The 16,991-nt window shown below is 40.4% G+C and overlaps 1 protein-coding gene across 1 annotated transcript in view; it reads left to right on the top strand.

Moving 5' to 3' along the window:
* DOCK5 (dedicator of cytokinesis 5) overlaps nt 1-16,991 on the top strand; it is a 107,443-nt gene that overhangs the window by 82,338 nt on the left and 8,114 nt on the right. Inside the window, exons 36-46 of the mRNA XM_081334055.1 lie at nt 1,328-1,368; nt 1,456-1,546; nt 2,642-2,761; nt 3,568-3,657; nt 3,888-3,992; nt 4,329-4,470; nt 5,785-5,866; nt 7,155-7,239; nt 8,950-9,036; nt 10,969-11,145; nt 15,475-15,558. Coding sequence (XP_081190181.1) covers nt 1,328-1,368; nt 1,456-1,546; nt 2,642-2,761; nt 3,568-3,657; nt 3,888-3,992; nt 4,329-4,470; nt 5,785-5,866; nt 7,155-7,239; nt 8,950-9,036; nt 10,969-11,145; nt 15,475-15,558 — 1,104 coding nt within the window. The remainder of the gene's footprint in view (nt 1-1,327; nt 1,369-1,455; nt 1,547-2,641; nt 2,762-3,567; nt 3,658-3,887; nt 3,993-4,328; nt 4,471-5,784; nt 5,867-7,154; nt 7,240-8,949; nt 9,037-10,968; nt 11,146-15,474; nt 15,559-16,991) is intronic.

Here is a 16,991-nt window from a genome sequence, read left to right as displayed (position 1 = left end):
AATGCAGAAGCTGGCCAAAGAATTAATGGCATGGGGGAGGGGATGCCATTAATTCTGTGGCCAGCTTCTGCATGATGTTTAATTGTGTTTGTCAAAAAGGCCCATGTTCCAAATGCATGCCAGTAGCCAAGTGCTCAAATTGTGATCACATGTTTGCATGGACACTGCAATGGTCATAAGTGTGAGAACTAGTCTCTTATTCAGCGGTATTTTGACTTGGGACAGTAGTTAAACAAAAGTCATAAATCAAAGACTTTATAGCAAATAAGTAAATGTGAACCCTGGCCTTGGAAAAGAAATGGCAAAGGAAAAATCAAAGGATCTGCTAAAGGAGGGGGAGGCAGGTGGGCTGGCTGGCTCACTTATTCCCTAAATTGTTTCACTTCTATTATGTAAGGAGAACATCTGCCAGCCATCATAAGAGATGACACATTGAGCAGGACATTTTCTTACTTGCAAAGTGCTTCTCATCTTTGCTCACCTTCTCCACTACTTTGTAAGGCAGGTCACTTTTGTCCCATTTTACGTAATGGGAAAGTATGGCTTCCACGGACCCACCCAGTGAGTCTGTTGGGAGATACTTTGTCACCCATTGTCACACAGACCCACATTGGCTTGGGTGTGGTTTCCACTGTAATTACTTCTGCAGCAACTCTCACAGGAAAAGTGCTTTGTGAGCTCTCTGTATAGTTGTGTTGACCACCAATCCTATTAAGGCAGGCAGTATTATTCCCATATTACAAATGGAAGTTAAGGATGAGTGAGTCACTTGTACCAGTAACCCTGGGGCTCAGCAATATGAAGCAATTTGTTTTATTCGGTATGGAGTCATGTGATTATCATTTGCTGCCATTTTTCACTCTCGAGAACCTTACGATGGCATGTTCCTAGGGTTTCCTTGCATGCCAGTTTCCAATATTAATTAGTCTAATTGGCCAATAGCTTGTAACTAGCCTGAATCAGTTTTATCCTTGCAAGGATTTGGATCAAAGGTTACATTAGTGCTAATTGAACACTGTTTTGTGTGTCATATGAACTATGTGTAGAATCAGTTCAAGCATCACATCAAACCACAGGCATGGAGATTGAACTATACTTTAATGGTGTCTAAGTTGGCAAACAGTATTTTGCAGAGTTTGATTTACATCAACTACAGTTTGATAATCTGTAGCTTGCCTATCTGAATACAGGCTCAAAAGCTTAGCTTAGATTCTCAGCTGACAAGCTTGGGGTGATGTCTGAGCTGGATCAAAAGTTGTACATGTGTTACATTCTATTACTGAAACCATTTGGTTATTCTCAAACTTGTTTTTTTTTCTTTTTGCAGAATTTTTATAAGGAAAAGAAAAGAGAAGATATATACATCAGGTAAACATCAGCAGATCTTCAGACTTCTGAATAGGCTGTCACAAAACACTATAGTACTTCTGCATCTCTTATGCTGTTGTTTTCTAGGTACTTATATAAGCTTCGAGATTTGCATACTGATTCTGAAAGCTACACTGAGGCAGCCTACACACTCCTGCTTCACGCAGAGTTACTTCAGGTAAGTGTGGGAAATCTTGAAGAGTAGGTCCCACGTACAACACTTTGCAGTAATCATATTTGAATTTGGTTAAGGCAGCATTTTTCAACCTTATCAAGTTTAAGATGTGTGGACTTTAGAAAGGGTACAGAGAAGAGCAACAAAGATGATTGGGGGACTGGAGGCTAAAACATATAGGGAACGGTTGCTGGAATTGGGTATGTCTAGTTTAATGAAGAGAAGGATGAGGGGGGTGACATGATAGCAGTGTTCCAGTATCTCAGGGGCTGCCACAAAGAGGAGGGAGTCAAGCCATTCTCCAAAGCCCCTGAAAGCAGGACAAGAAGCAACGGATGGAAACTAATCAGAGAGAGAAGCAACCTAGAATTAAGGAGAAACTTCCTGACAGAACAATTAACCAGTGGAACAAGCTGCCTCCAGAGGTGGTGAATGCTCCAACACTGGAAGTTTTTAAGAAGAGACAGCCATTTGCCTGAAATGGTATAGGGTTTCCTGCCTGAACAGGGGGTTGGACTAGATGACCTCCAAGGTCCCTTCCAACTTATTATTATTATTATCTCCCAGGACTCCCCAGCCAGTTCTGAGAGTTGAAATTCATACATCTTAAACTTGGCAAGGCTGAGAAACCCTGTGTTAAGGTATGGCTAAGCTCTATCTATACAGCAAATGAAATCAGATTGTGCATAAAACAGCCCAGACAATTTTTTTTTTTTAAAAAAAAATCTTGTTTCATTTCTCCAGTGCTCCTGGAGAATTCAAAACAAGGATGGGATCAAAAGCAATTCAAATTGCTACATCTGTCCAAAACAAGTGGAATCTTGCCTCTTTGGCCAAACACCCACCTATCAAAAAAACCTCAACTTGTCTAGGTTGTTATTATGTTTTCAAATTACAATTTACATGCTGCTGAGATGGATGTTCAAAACGTCAGCAGCAACTAAGTCATTAACCGTGGAAGATAAAGAGATTACTGTTCTTCATCTATCAAAAGAACACTTTCTGATTCCTCAGATCCTTAACTGTCTTGTAAAAGAAGAGCTAGAGCAAAATTGCACACGATGTCCTTAATCCCATCTGGTCTTTCTTTTATCCCAGTGGTCTGATCAGCCATGTGCTCAACATCTGCTTCAGAGGGACAGCTATTATGTCTACACACAACAGGAACTCAAGGAGAAGCTTTACCAAGAAATCATTGTCTTCTTCGACAGAGGCAAAGTGAGTCTGTCTCAGGCACCTTGATAGGAACGGGGTGGACATGATTGCTGTTTTATTTACTACTGGTCTTGCTGGAATTTCAAACTAATAGGATGGCCTCTCTTAATCATTTGTTTTCACAATTATTTATTGATAACAATGTGTATCATCAAGTTATAGTCAACTCCTAGTGACCACATGGATTTTTGTCTATGATGATCTCTCCCTAACCTGGTCCTTCAGCTCTTCCAGCAGTTGCTCCGGTAAATTGAGTCTTTCCACCTTTGCTCTGGTTGTCCTCTTCTCTTCCTTCAATCTTTCCCAGCATCAGAGCCTTCTCCAGAGAGCTAGGAATGGCAGACATGCCTTCGCCTTTTTTTTTTTTAATCCACAAAGGCCTTTCTGATCCTACCACTGGGGCAGTCTCCTGTTATTTTGAAATGGAAAAAAAGTTCTTTACTCTTGAAAAGATAAAGCAGTATATTTTTTACAATTTAAAATACTGAGTACCTATGATGCATGCGAAGGACTAGGAAAACGTGAAAGTCCTGAACTTATTCTGATGCATATGCCATCTATACAAAGGCTTCATTTCAATGTACATGGCCATCAACGAGCACAAAGGTGGAACACGCAAGACTCACTGGAAAAATGAAGGGAGGGCAGTTTCAGCCCTTAGAACCCACCAGAATGAATATGGAAGATCACAAATGGTATTAAAGTAGAAGATCACAAATAATATTGAGTAGCCATACAGAATATGCTTTAATTCATCCCTTTTCTTGAAGGAATGATCTGTTTTATCTTTTCCTTTTAACTTCTGGAAGATGTGGGAGAAGGCCATCCAGCTAAGCAAAGAACTGGCTGACATGTATGAGAACAAAGTCTTTGATTATGAGAGCCTTGGAAATCTCTTGGTAAGAGAAGGAGGTCTTTAACTGTCTACTGGGTGAGAAATACTGAGAGGAATTGCCAATAGTATGGGTCCCAAAGGCATTTCTTATGTTCCTGGTTGAGAGACAAGGAATGTGTTAGAAGCTTGGGATGGCAGTAGTGCAAATGGGTGTTTAGGGTAAAGAAACGTAAAAAAAAATTAATTTTAAACACTACCCAATCTACTCTTCTTCTTTTTAACATGTACATGCAGAAAAAGCGGGCCACGTTCTATGAAAACATCATGAAAGCAATGAGGCCTCAACCAGAATATTTTGCTGTTGGGTATTTTGGCCATGGATTTCCTTCCTTTCTTCGGGTAAGGATGCTAAGAGGATCTCAATGATGGTCCTGAATAACCCTGGGATGTAGCCTACAATCCTGTAATTATGACTAACTCCCACCTTTAATCCCAATTGACCGAAGAATGTTTGATTTGGGGTAATCCAAAGCTTCATCTCTGAATGAGCAGCACTGCCTGTATACATTTGAACAATTGGAAATGTTGAGAATCTGTTTTAGACTCAAGCCACCCCAGGCCTGTTTCATCCACACAACTCCATTGCTTGAAGGGCCCGTTCTGTTTTCCTATTTTCCCCAACACTGAGAATGTTGTGGTTCTCCCAATTTAATTTGTAATACTTGCCTCTTTTAGAACAAGATGTTCATCTACCGTGGAAAGGAATATGAAAGGAGGGAGGACTTCATTGTCAAATTGCTCACCCAGTTTCCAAATGCTGAGAAAATGAGCAGCACCGTCCCACCAACGGAAGATGTCAAAGCTTCTCTTAAGCAATGTATCTTTTGGGAAGGAAGAGAATATAGGAACTAACTAGACAACAAAGCTGATACGGAGAGTAGAAAGCTGGCAAAGTTGATGATGGGAGGGTTGATGACCATTTACCATTTACCCGGCTCACTTTTGGTATCAGAAATGGACTATACAGTGTATTTAGCTGGTCTGTTTGCCATTGAGATCCAAATGGTTTGCCTGAAGTCCAGCATAAACTAGGCATTAAAGACAGAGGTTGGATGCCTGGATCCAAAGCTAGGCTTGGAAACCAACTGTAAACCAATTTTGGATTTCATTTAGGTTGCCTGCTAAGTTCTGAGAATTTGAAAAATAAGTCCAATTTCCATTATTCTGTTGCTCAAAACAGATTAATGTCATAGATTTCATTGTTGGGCTTTTATCTAACCTGCTTGTGGGTTATCAATTTTTTTTCCAAATGCCTCACTTCCCCACTCTTTTTCCATTTTCTCAAGGTTGACTATTCCTTGAGTTGTCATCTAGATTCTTTATCCTGCACATTGGTTGATATTTCCAGACTATTTCAGGTCTCCTTCATATTCCTTAGAAAGTTAATACTGTAAGGTATCCTTATTGTAGGTACATCTGTAAACAGAGCATTAGCTCAGATTATTTCTCCACCTGGCCCAGTATTACAACCTTAACTTGGCAATGATCATTTTCAGCATATGTCTCACTTTTCACCTATGAAAAAGAGAGAAACATATCTTTCTCTTTTTTTAAAAAAAATAGAAATACTAAGGAAAGCTTGCATACAGTACATTTCTGCGTACACAATTAGTGTGGTCAACCATATGCTAAGTACAACCTCTCAGTCAGTATAAAGTATCTACACCAGCCCTTTCCATCTTGATCTCTTCAGATGTTCTGTATTACGACTATCCCAAATGAGATCTGGAAGTGTTCATATTGGATAAAGATATTCAACACAATTGCCAATAAGTCAGGTGCCTTACTCACTCAGCTTTTGGCTGTATTTACACAAGACGCTTAACCTGGTTGCCAAGGTTTTGCATTCTTGTATCACACTGAAATAAAAATTAGCTATTAGCCTGGATTCACACAATACCATAAAACACATTCTAAAAGTAACCATAGTTGAAATTTATCAAGCTTAGAATGTCTGAATGCCATCACTAGGATTATAACTTACTTGATTAAATGCATGGAGAAAAACCATTGTGGTGATTGTAACCCTTCCCATTTAAATATTCATTTACTTCTTAATGAGATCATAGGATCTGCGTATCCACCTTCTGGTCACCTTCTCATTCCTTTTTTCCTTAATTTGTACATGCAGACATACAGTGTTTTTTAGTTAAGCCTGTCATGAACCTTCCTCCAAGCTACAAAGACAAGCCTGTTCCAGAGCAGATTCTAAAGTAAGGATTCACTCCCAATTTATCTCTCTGCATCTAGAAACAAATTACTTAGCTAAGGGCTGCTTTGCCTGGTTTTCATAAAAATCAAAATGCAGAAAGACTGACTTCTACATTCTGGGCCATGGTGGCACAGTGGTTAGAATGCAGTGTTAGAATTAGGAATTCTAACCTAATTCTGCTGACTGCCAGGAGTTTGATCCTGACCGGCTCAAAGTTGACTCAGCCTTCCACCCTTCCAAGGTCAGTCAAATGAGGACCCAGATTGTTCGGGTCGATATGATGACTCTGTACACTGCTTAGAGAGGGCTGTAAAGCACTGTGAAGTGGTATATAAGTCTAAATGCTATCACTATGTGCTAGTGCTATTGAGCTGAAGGCATGAATAAACCTGCCCCCATTGAAGAGAGGTCTGGTTGTTTCATAGGGATATACCGGTATCTGGAACTATGATTTTGAAATGTTTAGATGGAGCATTATACAGTATCAGATCATTTAAATACCCTGATTCTTATATGGCACTAAACCACAGGTCTGCAACCCGCGGCTCCGGAGTCCTCTGCCATGTGCAGTCCCCCCAAAAAAAAGTGGGACTAAAAAAGTTCAAACAATCAATTCAAATATGCAGGGTAGGTGCATATCTCGCCTTGGCTCCACTCTTCAATCAAACCCTGTTCTGCGCATGTGTGCATGTACGCACATGCGCACACATTTTTTTGCGGCTCCCAGTTTTTCCTTTTGTGAGGGAACCGGTTCCGAGTGGCTCTTTCACTGTTTCAGGTTGCTGACCCCTGCACTAAACCATAGTTTAACTTTTTTTGTTGAATAAAATAAGTAAAATAAGCTCCATCACTGGAGATTTTAAAGAAGAGACTGGACAGTCACTTGTCTGAAATGGTATAGGGTCTCCTGCTTGAGCGGGGGGCTGGATTTAGAAGACCTCCAAGGTCCCATTCTAATTCTATTCTATTCTATTCTATTCTATTCTATTCTATTCTATTCTATTCTATTCTATTCTATTCTATTCTATTCTATTCTATTCTATTCTATTCTATTCTATTCTATTCTATTCTATTCTATTCTATTCTATTCTAGTTCAGCCATATTTAGCCAAAATTGAACAAACCACAATAATATAGGAAGTTGCGTGAAGTATCTGTTTATTATGCATTCATGTGCTCTACTGTTTTCAACATCCACTCGCCTGGATTGTTAACAGTGCTGACATCAGACATAGATTTTGGGTGTTGGCTGAGATTTTATTTTAAGTTGTTCTCATCTGCTGCTTTAGCTTTTATAGATCCAATGAAGTGCAACAGTTCCAACACTCGCGGCCTTTCAGAAAAGGAGAAAAACATCCTGAGAATGAATTTGCAGTGAGTCATTTCTTCTCTGCCGTCCTTGTCATTTTTTTCCCTTTACGACGTGCCACGCCATGCCGTTCAGATGTTGGCTTCTCTTGTTTGATTCTTTGGTTCCTCAATTTTGGAGGTTAAAACCCTTGCATTCTGGTGCTAAACATGTAGCAAGCAATAGGACATAATATTCAACAGTTATATGAACCCTAAAATCTCTACTTATACAAAGCCCTTTGTCCAGGGATGGAACACAAGTCTAGGTTATTTTTGTTAGTTGGCTTGCATCTTTTGGGACCTTAACAAAATTAAATGGTATGATAGTAGAGTGAGCAGGGATTAGATAATAGCATAGCGTTACCTCCAAAACATAAATGATCGCTCTAATTTCAGAAGAATGGAGGGGGAGGGAAAACCTATTTTACGTCATATAGGAAATGTGATCCCCTTATTCTTGGGACTACAACAAGTTGTTCCGCTTGAGTATTACTTACTGTTACTTGTGCTGACTAGCAGTTGGTCTTGAGTATTTCAAATGAAAAACATCAGAGAAACTTTTAAATCCAACTTTTAGAACATCCTCTCTCCTAGTCCTAGTCAAGGGACATAGGGAAGTGCTGGTATAAAATAGGTGGTCCTTTCAGTATTCAAGATCAAGGCATTAGGTGGTCTAGGTGATTGAAAAATAGACTAGAACAATCTTTTTTCCAATGGATCTGACCTCAGTATAGCCTAGGTCTTTACATGAGGACCACCCAACTCCTTGCTCTTCCTGATTTCAATTTATTTGGGGGGGGTCTTTGAATTAAGTAATGAATATGAAGTTAGCTGCAGATATAAACAGTAAGATATAAGAAGTCCAATGACATTTTTAGGCAATGTGTGGAACCCCCTCAGCCCCGAGATATTTTTGGAAAAGGGAAAAAGATAAGATAGTAAGACAACATCCTGAAAAACTAAGCAGTTGTTCCAGTTTTCTTCTGGATAAATGTTGGGCGGATGACCGCACCCAACTTGGCAGTCAATGTGGATGAAAGCATCATCCCCTGTGCAAAATGATTGACAGTCCCTGGCCTCCAATAAGGCTGTCATGTCATGTCATGTTAGGAGTCAAGCTAGCAAAAAGAGCCTTGGTGGAGCAGTGGGCTAATTCCTCCTTAAGTAACACCAGCTGCCTGCAATTAGTGCAGGTTCGAGTCCCACCAGGCTCAAGGTTGACTCAGCCTTCCATCCTTCCGAGGTAGGTAAAATGAGGACCCAGATTGTTGGGAGCAATAAGCTGACTTTGTAAAATGCCGCTGGGGGAATGAAAGCCCTAATAAGCAGGCATACATAGAATGAAGGCTATTGCTAAGCACATTGATTTGTGCTTCTAAGATTGTAAGCCGCCCTGAGTCTTCGGAGAAGGGCAGGATATAAATGGGATTTTTTAAAAAATGGCATTCTTGCATACTGTACTCAAACAAACCATGTTATGACTTCATCCAGTTACCTGGTTCCCACTACTTCATGAGCCACATATTCAATTTTAGCCTAGACTAACATGTTGTATGAACCCAGACACAAATTCTTGCATTAGATTGATTTGAGAAAAAAAATAGTTTCTGATTCTTGGTGCCATCATTCTGCTGAGGAAGGGCTAGGAGAGAACATTCCTTGCATAAGTATAAATATAAAATGTACATATGTTTTATGTCTTTTTTTCCTTTTGGGGGGATTTTGTCTTCTTAGACTATGTGGATAGAACGTACCACCTATACAACAGCCTATTCTTTCCCCGGAATCCTCAAATGGTTTGAAGTCAAGCAAATCACTATGGTGAGAACTGGAGAAAATTTCATTGCCAACTCTAATTCAGCCTTCCCAACATGGTAGTCTTTAGATGTCTTGAGAATACAATACCTCGTATTTTCAGCTAATCACCAGACTTTGTGAGCTAGGAATTCAACATTTCTGGAGATTGACAGACTAGGGAAGGCTTGATTTATTGTGACATTTTTTTTCTTCTACACCAGACATGTCAAACACAAGGCCCGGGGGCCGGATCCAGCCCACGAAGTAGTTTCATGTGGCCCGCGAAGCCATCCTGGAAACAGTGAGGGAATGGCCCCCACTGCCTTGGCCCTGGCCCAGAGACCCTCCTTCTGCCAGAGACCCTCAGATCTGTCCCACTCCTGCCCAGGCCCCCATAGGCACCCTTGATGCGAATGATGTAGAGCTGGCCACGCCCACCCAGTAGGCCATACGCACTCTAGCCACGCCCACCCAGTAAGCCACACCTACCCTGGCCATACCCACCCGGCCCCCTGAGGGCAACCACAATGCTGATGCGGCCCACAATGAAATTGAGTTTGACACCCCTGTTCTACACCTTTTCCTTAGAAAAGTCCAAGGAACTTTCACTGATTTCTTACCCATGTCCCCAAATTTAACATCTCTATGTGCCCATGAGGAAGTGCTTATGAATAAACAAGCACTCAAGGGCAGTTGCATACACAACCCCACTTTGCTTTTAGCATCAGGGTTTTTGCATTGTTCCCTTTTTGAATGAGCTGCTGGGGTGACTGGTAATTAAAGGAAACAAATGTCTCCCTTTTTATTTCCCTCTGCAAGTAATTTCATTATTGACTTGCAAAGTTTGCTAAGCTAGGCTTTCCTCTTACCACTCCCCCTATGTTTAATCTTTAATGCCTGTTTGGCAAATATATGGACATATCCATTTAGTAAAGTGAGATTTTCTAACTCAGAAATGGGAAACTGCTACCCTCCAATCCCACAGAGCAAGCCACAGTTATTTCTTTATTACAGTTTATTTTAGTCCTTCCTCTAAATCAGGGGTGTCAAACTCAATTTCATTGAGGGCTGCATCAACATTGCGGTTGCCCTCAGGGGGCCGGGTGGGTGTGGCCTGGGTGGGCATGGCCTACTGGGTGGGTGTGGCTAGAGTGCGTGTGGCCTGCTGGGTGGGCATGGCCAGCTCTACATCGTTCGCATCAAGGGTGCCTATGGGGGCCTGGGCAGGAGTGGGACAGATCTGAGGGTCTCTGGCAGAAGGAGGGTCTCTGGGCCAGGGCCAAGGCAGTGGGTGGGGGCCATTCCCTCACTGTTTCCAGGATGGCTTCGCGGGCCACATGAAACCACTTTGCGGGCCGGATCTGGCCCCCGGGCCTTGTGTTTGACATGTCTGCTCTAAATGTACATTTATTTTGGTCCTTTCTCTAAATGTCTGTGTAGCATCACAATCCTTCAAGGATTTGATTTGGCTTAAGGTCACTCCAATGGGCTTTGGCTAAGCAGCAACTTAACTTGGGTTTGTGCAGACTTAGTTTTGTTACATTGAGCACTGAAACTGCTATCCTCTTACCCTGAGTTTAAGTCTTTTATAATTGACAACTGAATCATATGTATATACTTGAAAGTGAAACTAGGATAATTTGTTAAGTTATTTCCTGAAACTGGCTGTTGACGAAAAGAAAAGGGACAACACATGCCAGAGACAGGCCTTGAAAACTGATGTTTTCCTTTTTCAAAATATTATGAGATTTTGGTTAGTATCCCCTAGGAAATTCAGGTAGTAGAGTCCCTACTTGACCTTTCAAAGTTGAGTGAATGACCAGGATCTAACTATGAACATTGCCCAGTGAAGGGTTTGGAGTGGGGAAAGTTAATTTTCTGTTGAAATTTTCATTGCCTAGCATCCATTATTTCATTGTAGTCTTGACCATAACTCATTTTTGTGGTGCATTCCAGGAGGAAATCAGCCCATTGGAGAATGCCATTGAAACCATGGAGCGGACAAATGAGAAGATCAGCAACTGCGTCCAACAACATGCTTGGGACCGCACTCTGCCTGTCCATCCCCTCTCCATGCTCTTGAATGGCATTGTGGATCCAGCGGTAATGGGTGGTTATACCAACTATGAGAAGGTTGGTTGTCTCCTTGCTCTCTGTAGTAGGTCTCACACCTATCTCGGGAATGGGACAGTTGTGTGAGCTTCCTCAAAAAGGGGAGGCAGAGATCATAGAATCAAATAGCACTATCTAGCTACATGAATAGTACTATAGAGAACAGAGAATTTGGAAAAGAACCCTTGCAACAGCTGCACTAAATATAAGGGTGGAAGTCAAAGGATTTGGTTTACATTCATTAAAGCATTCCTTTTCTGTAATAATAGGTATGTTTTGGTGAGTTGTGGATCTCATTCATTTTATAATAATAACTTAATAAACTTTAATCATACAGTAGTTGAGGTTCTGGAATTTTAATTTAGAATGAAAGGGAACAAGGAAGGAATAGACTGTATACAAAGATGAACTATAAAGAAAAAGGGCAGGTATGGGAGGTCTTGTTTAATCTCCCCCTCCTCCTTCCCCCCCCACTTTACTGAAATTTCACCAAATGCTGTCCATTCAGACATTATATAGATAGTGTCCCAAAGGTGCTTTTTTCAAAAGGCAACTGGACTTGCTTTGTTTTTCCTTGAAGACATTTCACGTCTCATCTGAGAAACATCTTCAGTTCTCAACTTCTTGGATGAGAAGCAAAAGTTCTTCAAGGAAAAAACCAAGAAAGTCCAGTTGTCTCTTGAAAAAGCACCTTTGGGACAACCATGAGCTGGATGACTGAGAACCTCCACAGACATATACAGATAGTAATAATCCATTGTGGATTACCTACCCATCATCGAAACCACAATCTTTTAATGTACTTTTCAAAATAAAACTATTTTAGAGAAGAATTAAGAACTCCTGCATTTTACCCCCATCTTAAGTATCTAGATTTTTTCAGGAGCACACTTTATGAAGCCCACCTAATCTTCAAGTCACAACCATTTATTTAGCAACCATTTGAAATTATAGTAGCACTGAAAAAGCGACCTAAAACTCATCCTCACATGTATGACCATCACTCCATCCCCATGATCAGTGGATAAAAATTACGACAGTTGCTGTGTCTCAGGGTCACATGATCACCATTTGCAACTTTCCCAGCCAGCTTCCAATAAGCAAATCAATGGGGGAAGCTGGGTTTTCTTAATGACCATGTGATTCACTTAAAAACAGTAGTGACAGCAAAGGTCATAAAATCAGGCACAATTCATTTAACAACTGCCACTGTTCTGCTGTTTAGCAATGGAAATTCTGATCCCAGCTGTGTTTGTAGGTCAAGGACTACCTGTACACATATTACATCACCAGCCTATCCAGGATCAAAGTCTTTTCCTTCTCAGGATCTCAGTTATGATTGGTGCGGCAATGCACTCAACCAAATGTGCTTCCAGAGAACAGGACTTGTATTGATTTTTGGGTTAGAGGTGTGAAGATCTTTGCAAACCCCTGTACACATCTGGAAGTTAGGATGAGTGGAACATCTTAACGTTTGTGTCTCCCTACTACCACCCATATAAGCAGGGTTTACTTCTAGCTAGAACATATTACTATCACTTCGATGCACAGCGGGTGCCTTTGGAGAGGAAAACTTTGTGATACAGGCAGCCAGCAAATGCTCCAATTGTGGTATGGAGGAAGGATCCATTTTCAGCCCAAGAAATATTTTGAGCTCCCACTTCTCTCTATTTTTGGTGCTAAAGTTAGATTTGCAAAAATGGAAAAGCTGTCACGGCTTCCAAATGGGGTTGCCACATCTGAAAGCTATCAGCCTTTTTTTAATTTTTATTTTTGCTCACTTTTTCCTCTCCCTGATTCAACTTGGGTTAGGGAGTTGGGCTTTTGTGGGCACTCCATAATAATCATCTAAATCTTTCTTTCACATTAAAAACCAGAAATCAGTGTCCTGCACAAATCATTTGGCTTCCCTTGTTTGGGTATGTGGTTTTCTGATGAGGCTCAGCGCTTCTGATTCCAGCTGACGGAATGTTGTGGGTTTTATACTATTGCCACAACACTTTCTCCCCTGCTAGGCAGGGTTTTACTTATTTATTCTGAGAGAAGAAAACGGCTTCATGGTTTAGCTTTCTACTCCAAAAGGAGATAAAACTTGCTTATATATTGTCCTCTGCTGTTGTATACGTCTGAGTAGTACTGGAAAATATGTGATCTTCCAGATGTTCTTAGATTATCCCCAGTATGCCCATTGATGGGGAAAGAATAACTAAGTTGGGAGGGAACTTGGAGGCCTTCTAGTCCAACCGCCTGCTAAAGCAGGAAACCCTATAGCATTTCTAGGATTAATATCAAACATCGGGGAAGTCAGGAGATTCAGGCAGTTCAAATAAGTATAAAGATTTATTGCAAGCTTAAGCTCTCTGCAAGAATCTGAACTACTAATGGTCAAGGGAAATTAGCAGGAGCTAAGAAAGGAATTCAAGGTGGGCTGAATTTAGGTCTCTTGTGGACACTCAAGGACTCTTGACTGATGACACATTTAACCCCTCCCTCAGGCTCAGCCTGGTCATCTACAATTTATAAGATTCTAGGAAAGCCAGGATTATAATTCTGCAACATTTGTAAAGCCGCACATTCCCCATACCTTCCTTTGAGAATCAATTTTGCTCCTGTTTCTGCCTCTCTAGCCCAAGTATTATTTGTTTCTTTAATAACATTATGGAAATTGGCTTAAGTGGCTGCTCATCTGTTGAGATGAAAGGGTATTTCTGCTGTGTTAGAACTGCCCAAGGACACCATTACGTTGATGGTTTATTTGCCACCTTTGTTTTTTTCTCACAGCTATTTATCCTGCTCCTTTTTTCAGTCTCTCTGTGATCATAAGTTAGATTAGGAAGGCAACTTCCAAGCCAAATTATGGGACTAAACCTGAGTCAAAGGATACTGTGCTACCTTTCCCCCCCCCCTTCCATTCAATCGTGTCCAATTCTTGGAAACTATCTGGACAGATCTCTGCAGATTTCAGTAGAGATTCTGCACTCATGTCAGAAGCACCGAGGCGAACTGAGGCTCAGTTGGGAGCTCTTTTCATGTCCCTGGCAGGAGCTGGAGTGAAGGATGGGAACTCAACCCCGCCCCACAGTAGCTCTCAGGTCTCAAATACTGGTCCACCAACCTCCTGCCCACCGTTCCAACACCCTCAAGCCACCACGCTCAGGAGAGACGATTCTGGAAAACTATGAATAGTTGCTGTGTGAGTCCAGTCTGGGTCCACCGTATTTCCAAGAAGCAGGGTTTTTTAAAAAAGAAATAATCATAATAACAACAACAACAAAAACAACATGGTATTTATTATGATGGTGTTCAAAAATTCCAGAAACCGAAAAGTCATGCATTGAAGGAAAATAGTGAGTAAGCATCTTGAATACCAAAAAAAAAGTGTTATTTCCATGGAGAGTGTGGAATGTTTGTGCATAATATTTTCTTTGGTTTTTCCTCAACTATAGTATGGCTGTGGCTGACTCTTTGTTTCCATTCCATCCTTCTACAAGGCAGTCAGACAGGCTGCAACTAGTACTCATTATCCTCACTTTATGTCTTGTTTCTGGAGAGAACTGTTGAGTTCAGAGTATTGTGGAATGGATTAGGAATGTCACAACCACCAAATAGTAGTATGTTATCCCATACTTCCTGAAAAAAACCTAGAGCATAATGCAATTAAAAAAAATCTTACTGATGTTTAACTACAATGTGCTGCAAGGATTAAAACTTTTCAAGGCCTAAGAACCATTATTCACTCATTCTTAGTGAGCCACAAAGAACGTGGTGAGATTTTGCATAGCATTAAAATAAAAATACACAAGATTTTAATCTGTGCCTTTAGCTTTCTTACTTAAAAACTAGTTTGTTCATAGTCGGAAGTTTTTGTAGAATCATTATGAAGTTGGAGAGGACCACAAGAATAATCTAGTCCAACCCACAAAACCCAGTGAAATTATCCTTGAAAGATAGCTGTCTAGCCACTTCTTAAAAACTTAGAGATGGAGAACTTTCACCCTTCATAGATAGAGACTATTAATCATATCTTATTCTACTTCATGTTAAAAGGGAAAAGGTGAGGGGAAGTGTCTTCCAATCAGCCACAATTTGTTGTCTTTTCCCTAATCAAAGAAGTCAATTTAGCTATCTCTGAAGCTCCATCATCTTCACCAATCATTCCTCATTAAATATATGTTAAACCTTTTCACTTCTGAGCATAGAGTAACCTTGCCGAAGTTATCAAATATAAAAACAAACTTCCAAGAAGTTTTTCTTGCTGTGCAAATAGCTTAATTTGTGTGTGTGGGGGGGTTCATTATATGATCAAATATTTAGCCTATATTCTTTTTTTCCCCATTTCATTATCTGCAGGCCTTTTTCATTGAAAAGTATATTCAGGAACACCCTGAAGATCAAGAAAAGATTGAATTACTCAAGCAACTAATTGCCCTACAGGTACCTACAGGAATGCAGATAATGTGGAATGATGTCCATAGCCTGTTTTGCAGAAGTAATATTATCATTGCAGTATAACATTTCCTGAAGTAGCACCTTGGAGATGTTGGGATTTCACCTGGCCAGCATTCTACCTGCTGTTGCTGTAGCTGGGTAATAGCAAGATGACAGACAACCAAGACTGCCCATAAAAAAAGCATTAGTAGTAACACTAAAATGAAAGCCAGTTGGGTGCAGTGGTTAAGGCATCAGGCTAGAAACCCAGAGACTGTGAGTTCAAGTCCCTTTGTAACCAGTGAAACCAGCTGGATTACCTTGGGCCAGTCATTTTCTCTCAGCCCTAGGAAAGAGGCAATGACAAACCATTTCCAAAATCTTGCCAAGAAAATGGCAGGGACTAATCCAGGCTGTCACAGGAGCCAATAATGATTCAGAGGCACACATGCACACAACACTAAAATGCTTCCCAAAGTATAACAACTAAGCATAGTATTGCAACAAGATATAGAAAGGCATAATTTATTGCCACATTTGATATGGTTTATTGGTTAAGCTAGAAGTGATCACAAAAGTGCTAAGGAAATTATTGAAGGCAATCATATTAAGAGACAAAATAATGTTCAGTGGAAAAGCATGAGCTCTGCACACAGAATATTTCTGACTAATAGAACAACACAGTGCTTCAAATTCATAGACCAAAGATGCTTTGAAATAAATGGGGGCATGCACATATCATTTGTGTGCAACTTCTTAAACCAAATATGTTTTTTCTTAGAATTATGTAATCCAGCTAAGTTTAAGGACTTGCAGACAGGTGCTATGTTCACACCACCACAGACCCTTGAAGCATCTTTTTTTGCCCTTGAAGCAAAAGTTTTGCACAATACTAATAACCAAAAACACTAACTTAGAAAGTATGTTTGATTCTTGATGGGGACTATATAAGCTGATCTATGTTAACAGTGATACAAAGAATCTCTGGGATTCTTTTTTTATTCCCAGTCTAATATGTCTTGGTGATTTATGGTTAGTCAAGTCTAACAATGCCTAACCTTTTCACTTAGGAAAAAAACATGAAGACACGAACAGTCAGTTGCTGACCAACAGACTAAATCAGAGATTTGACTCATACCGTGTTAAGTCCCAGTGCAGTTTGTTTGGTTTTGAGTTAGTGTGTGATGTTGGGTGAACCTAGCTGTTATAACTTGCAAACCAGCAATAAGTTGTGGTTTAGAGCTTCTCGGCCAATTATGCTTCATTATTTAGAACGCATTTTATCTTGCTGATGGTTAAACATAACTCCCAACCAGGATGCAATTAAATAAACAAAACATGAAACCATAGATCAGGATTGTGACAAAAATAGAGTTGAAATGGCTTTGGGATTCAAGCCCATCTTCAACCGTGGAAATATGGGAGTGAAAATGGATTTA

Source organism: Vipera berus (assembly GCF_964194415.1).
Source record: "Vipera berus genome assembly, chromosome: 8".
Taxonomy (NCBI): Eukaryota; Metazoa; Chordata; class Lepidosauria; order Squamata; family Viperidae; genus Vipera; species Vipera berus.
The sequence above is the reverse complement of the archived record's forward strand: the minus strand, read 5'-3'. Positions and strand labels throughout refer to the sequence as shown.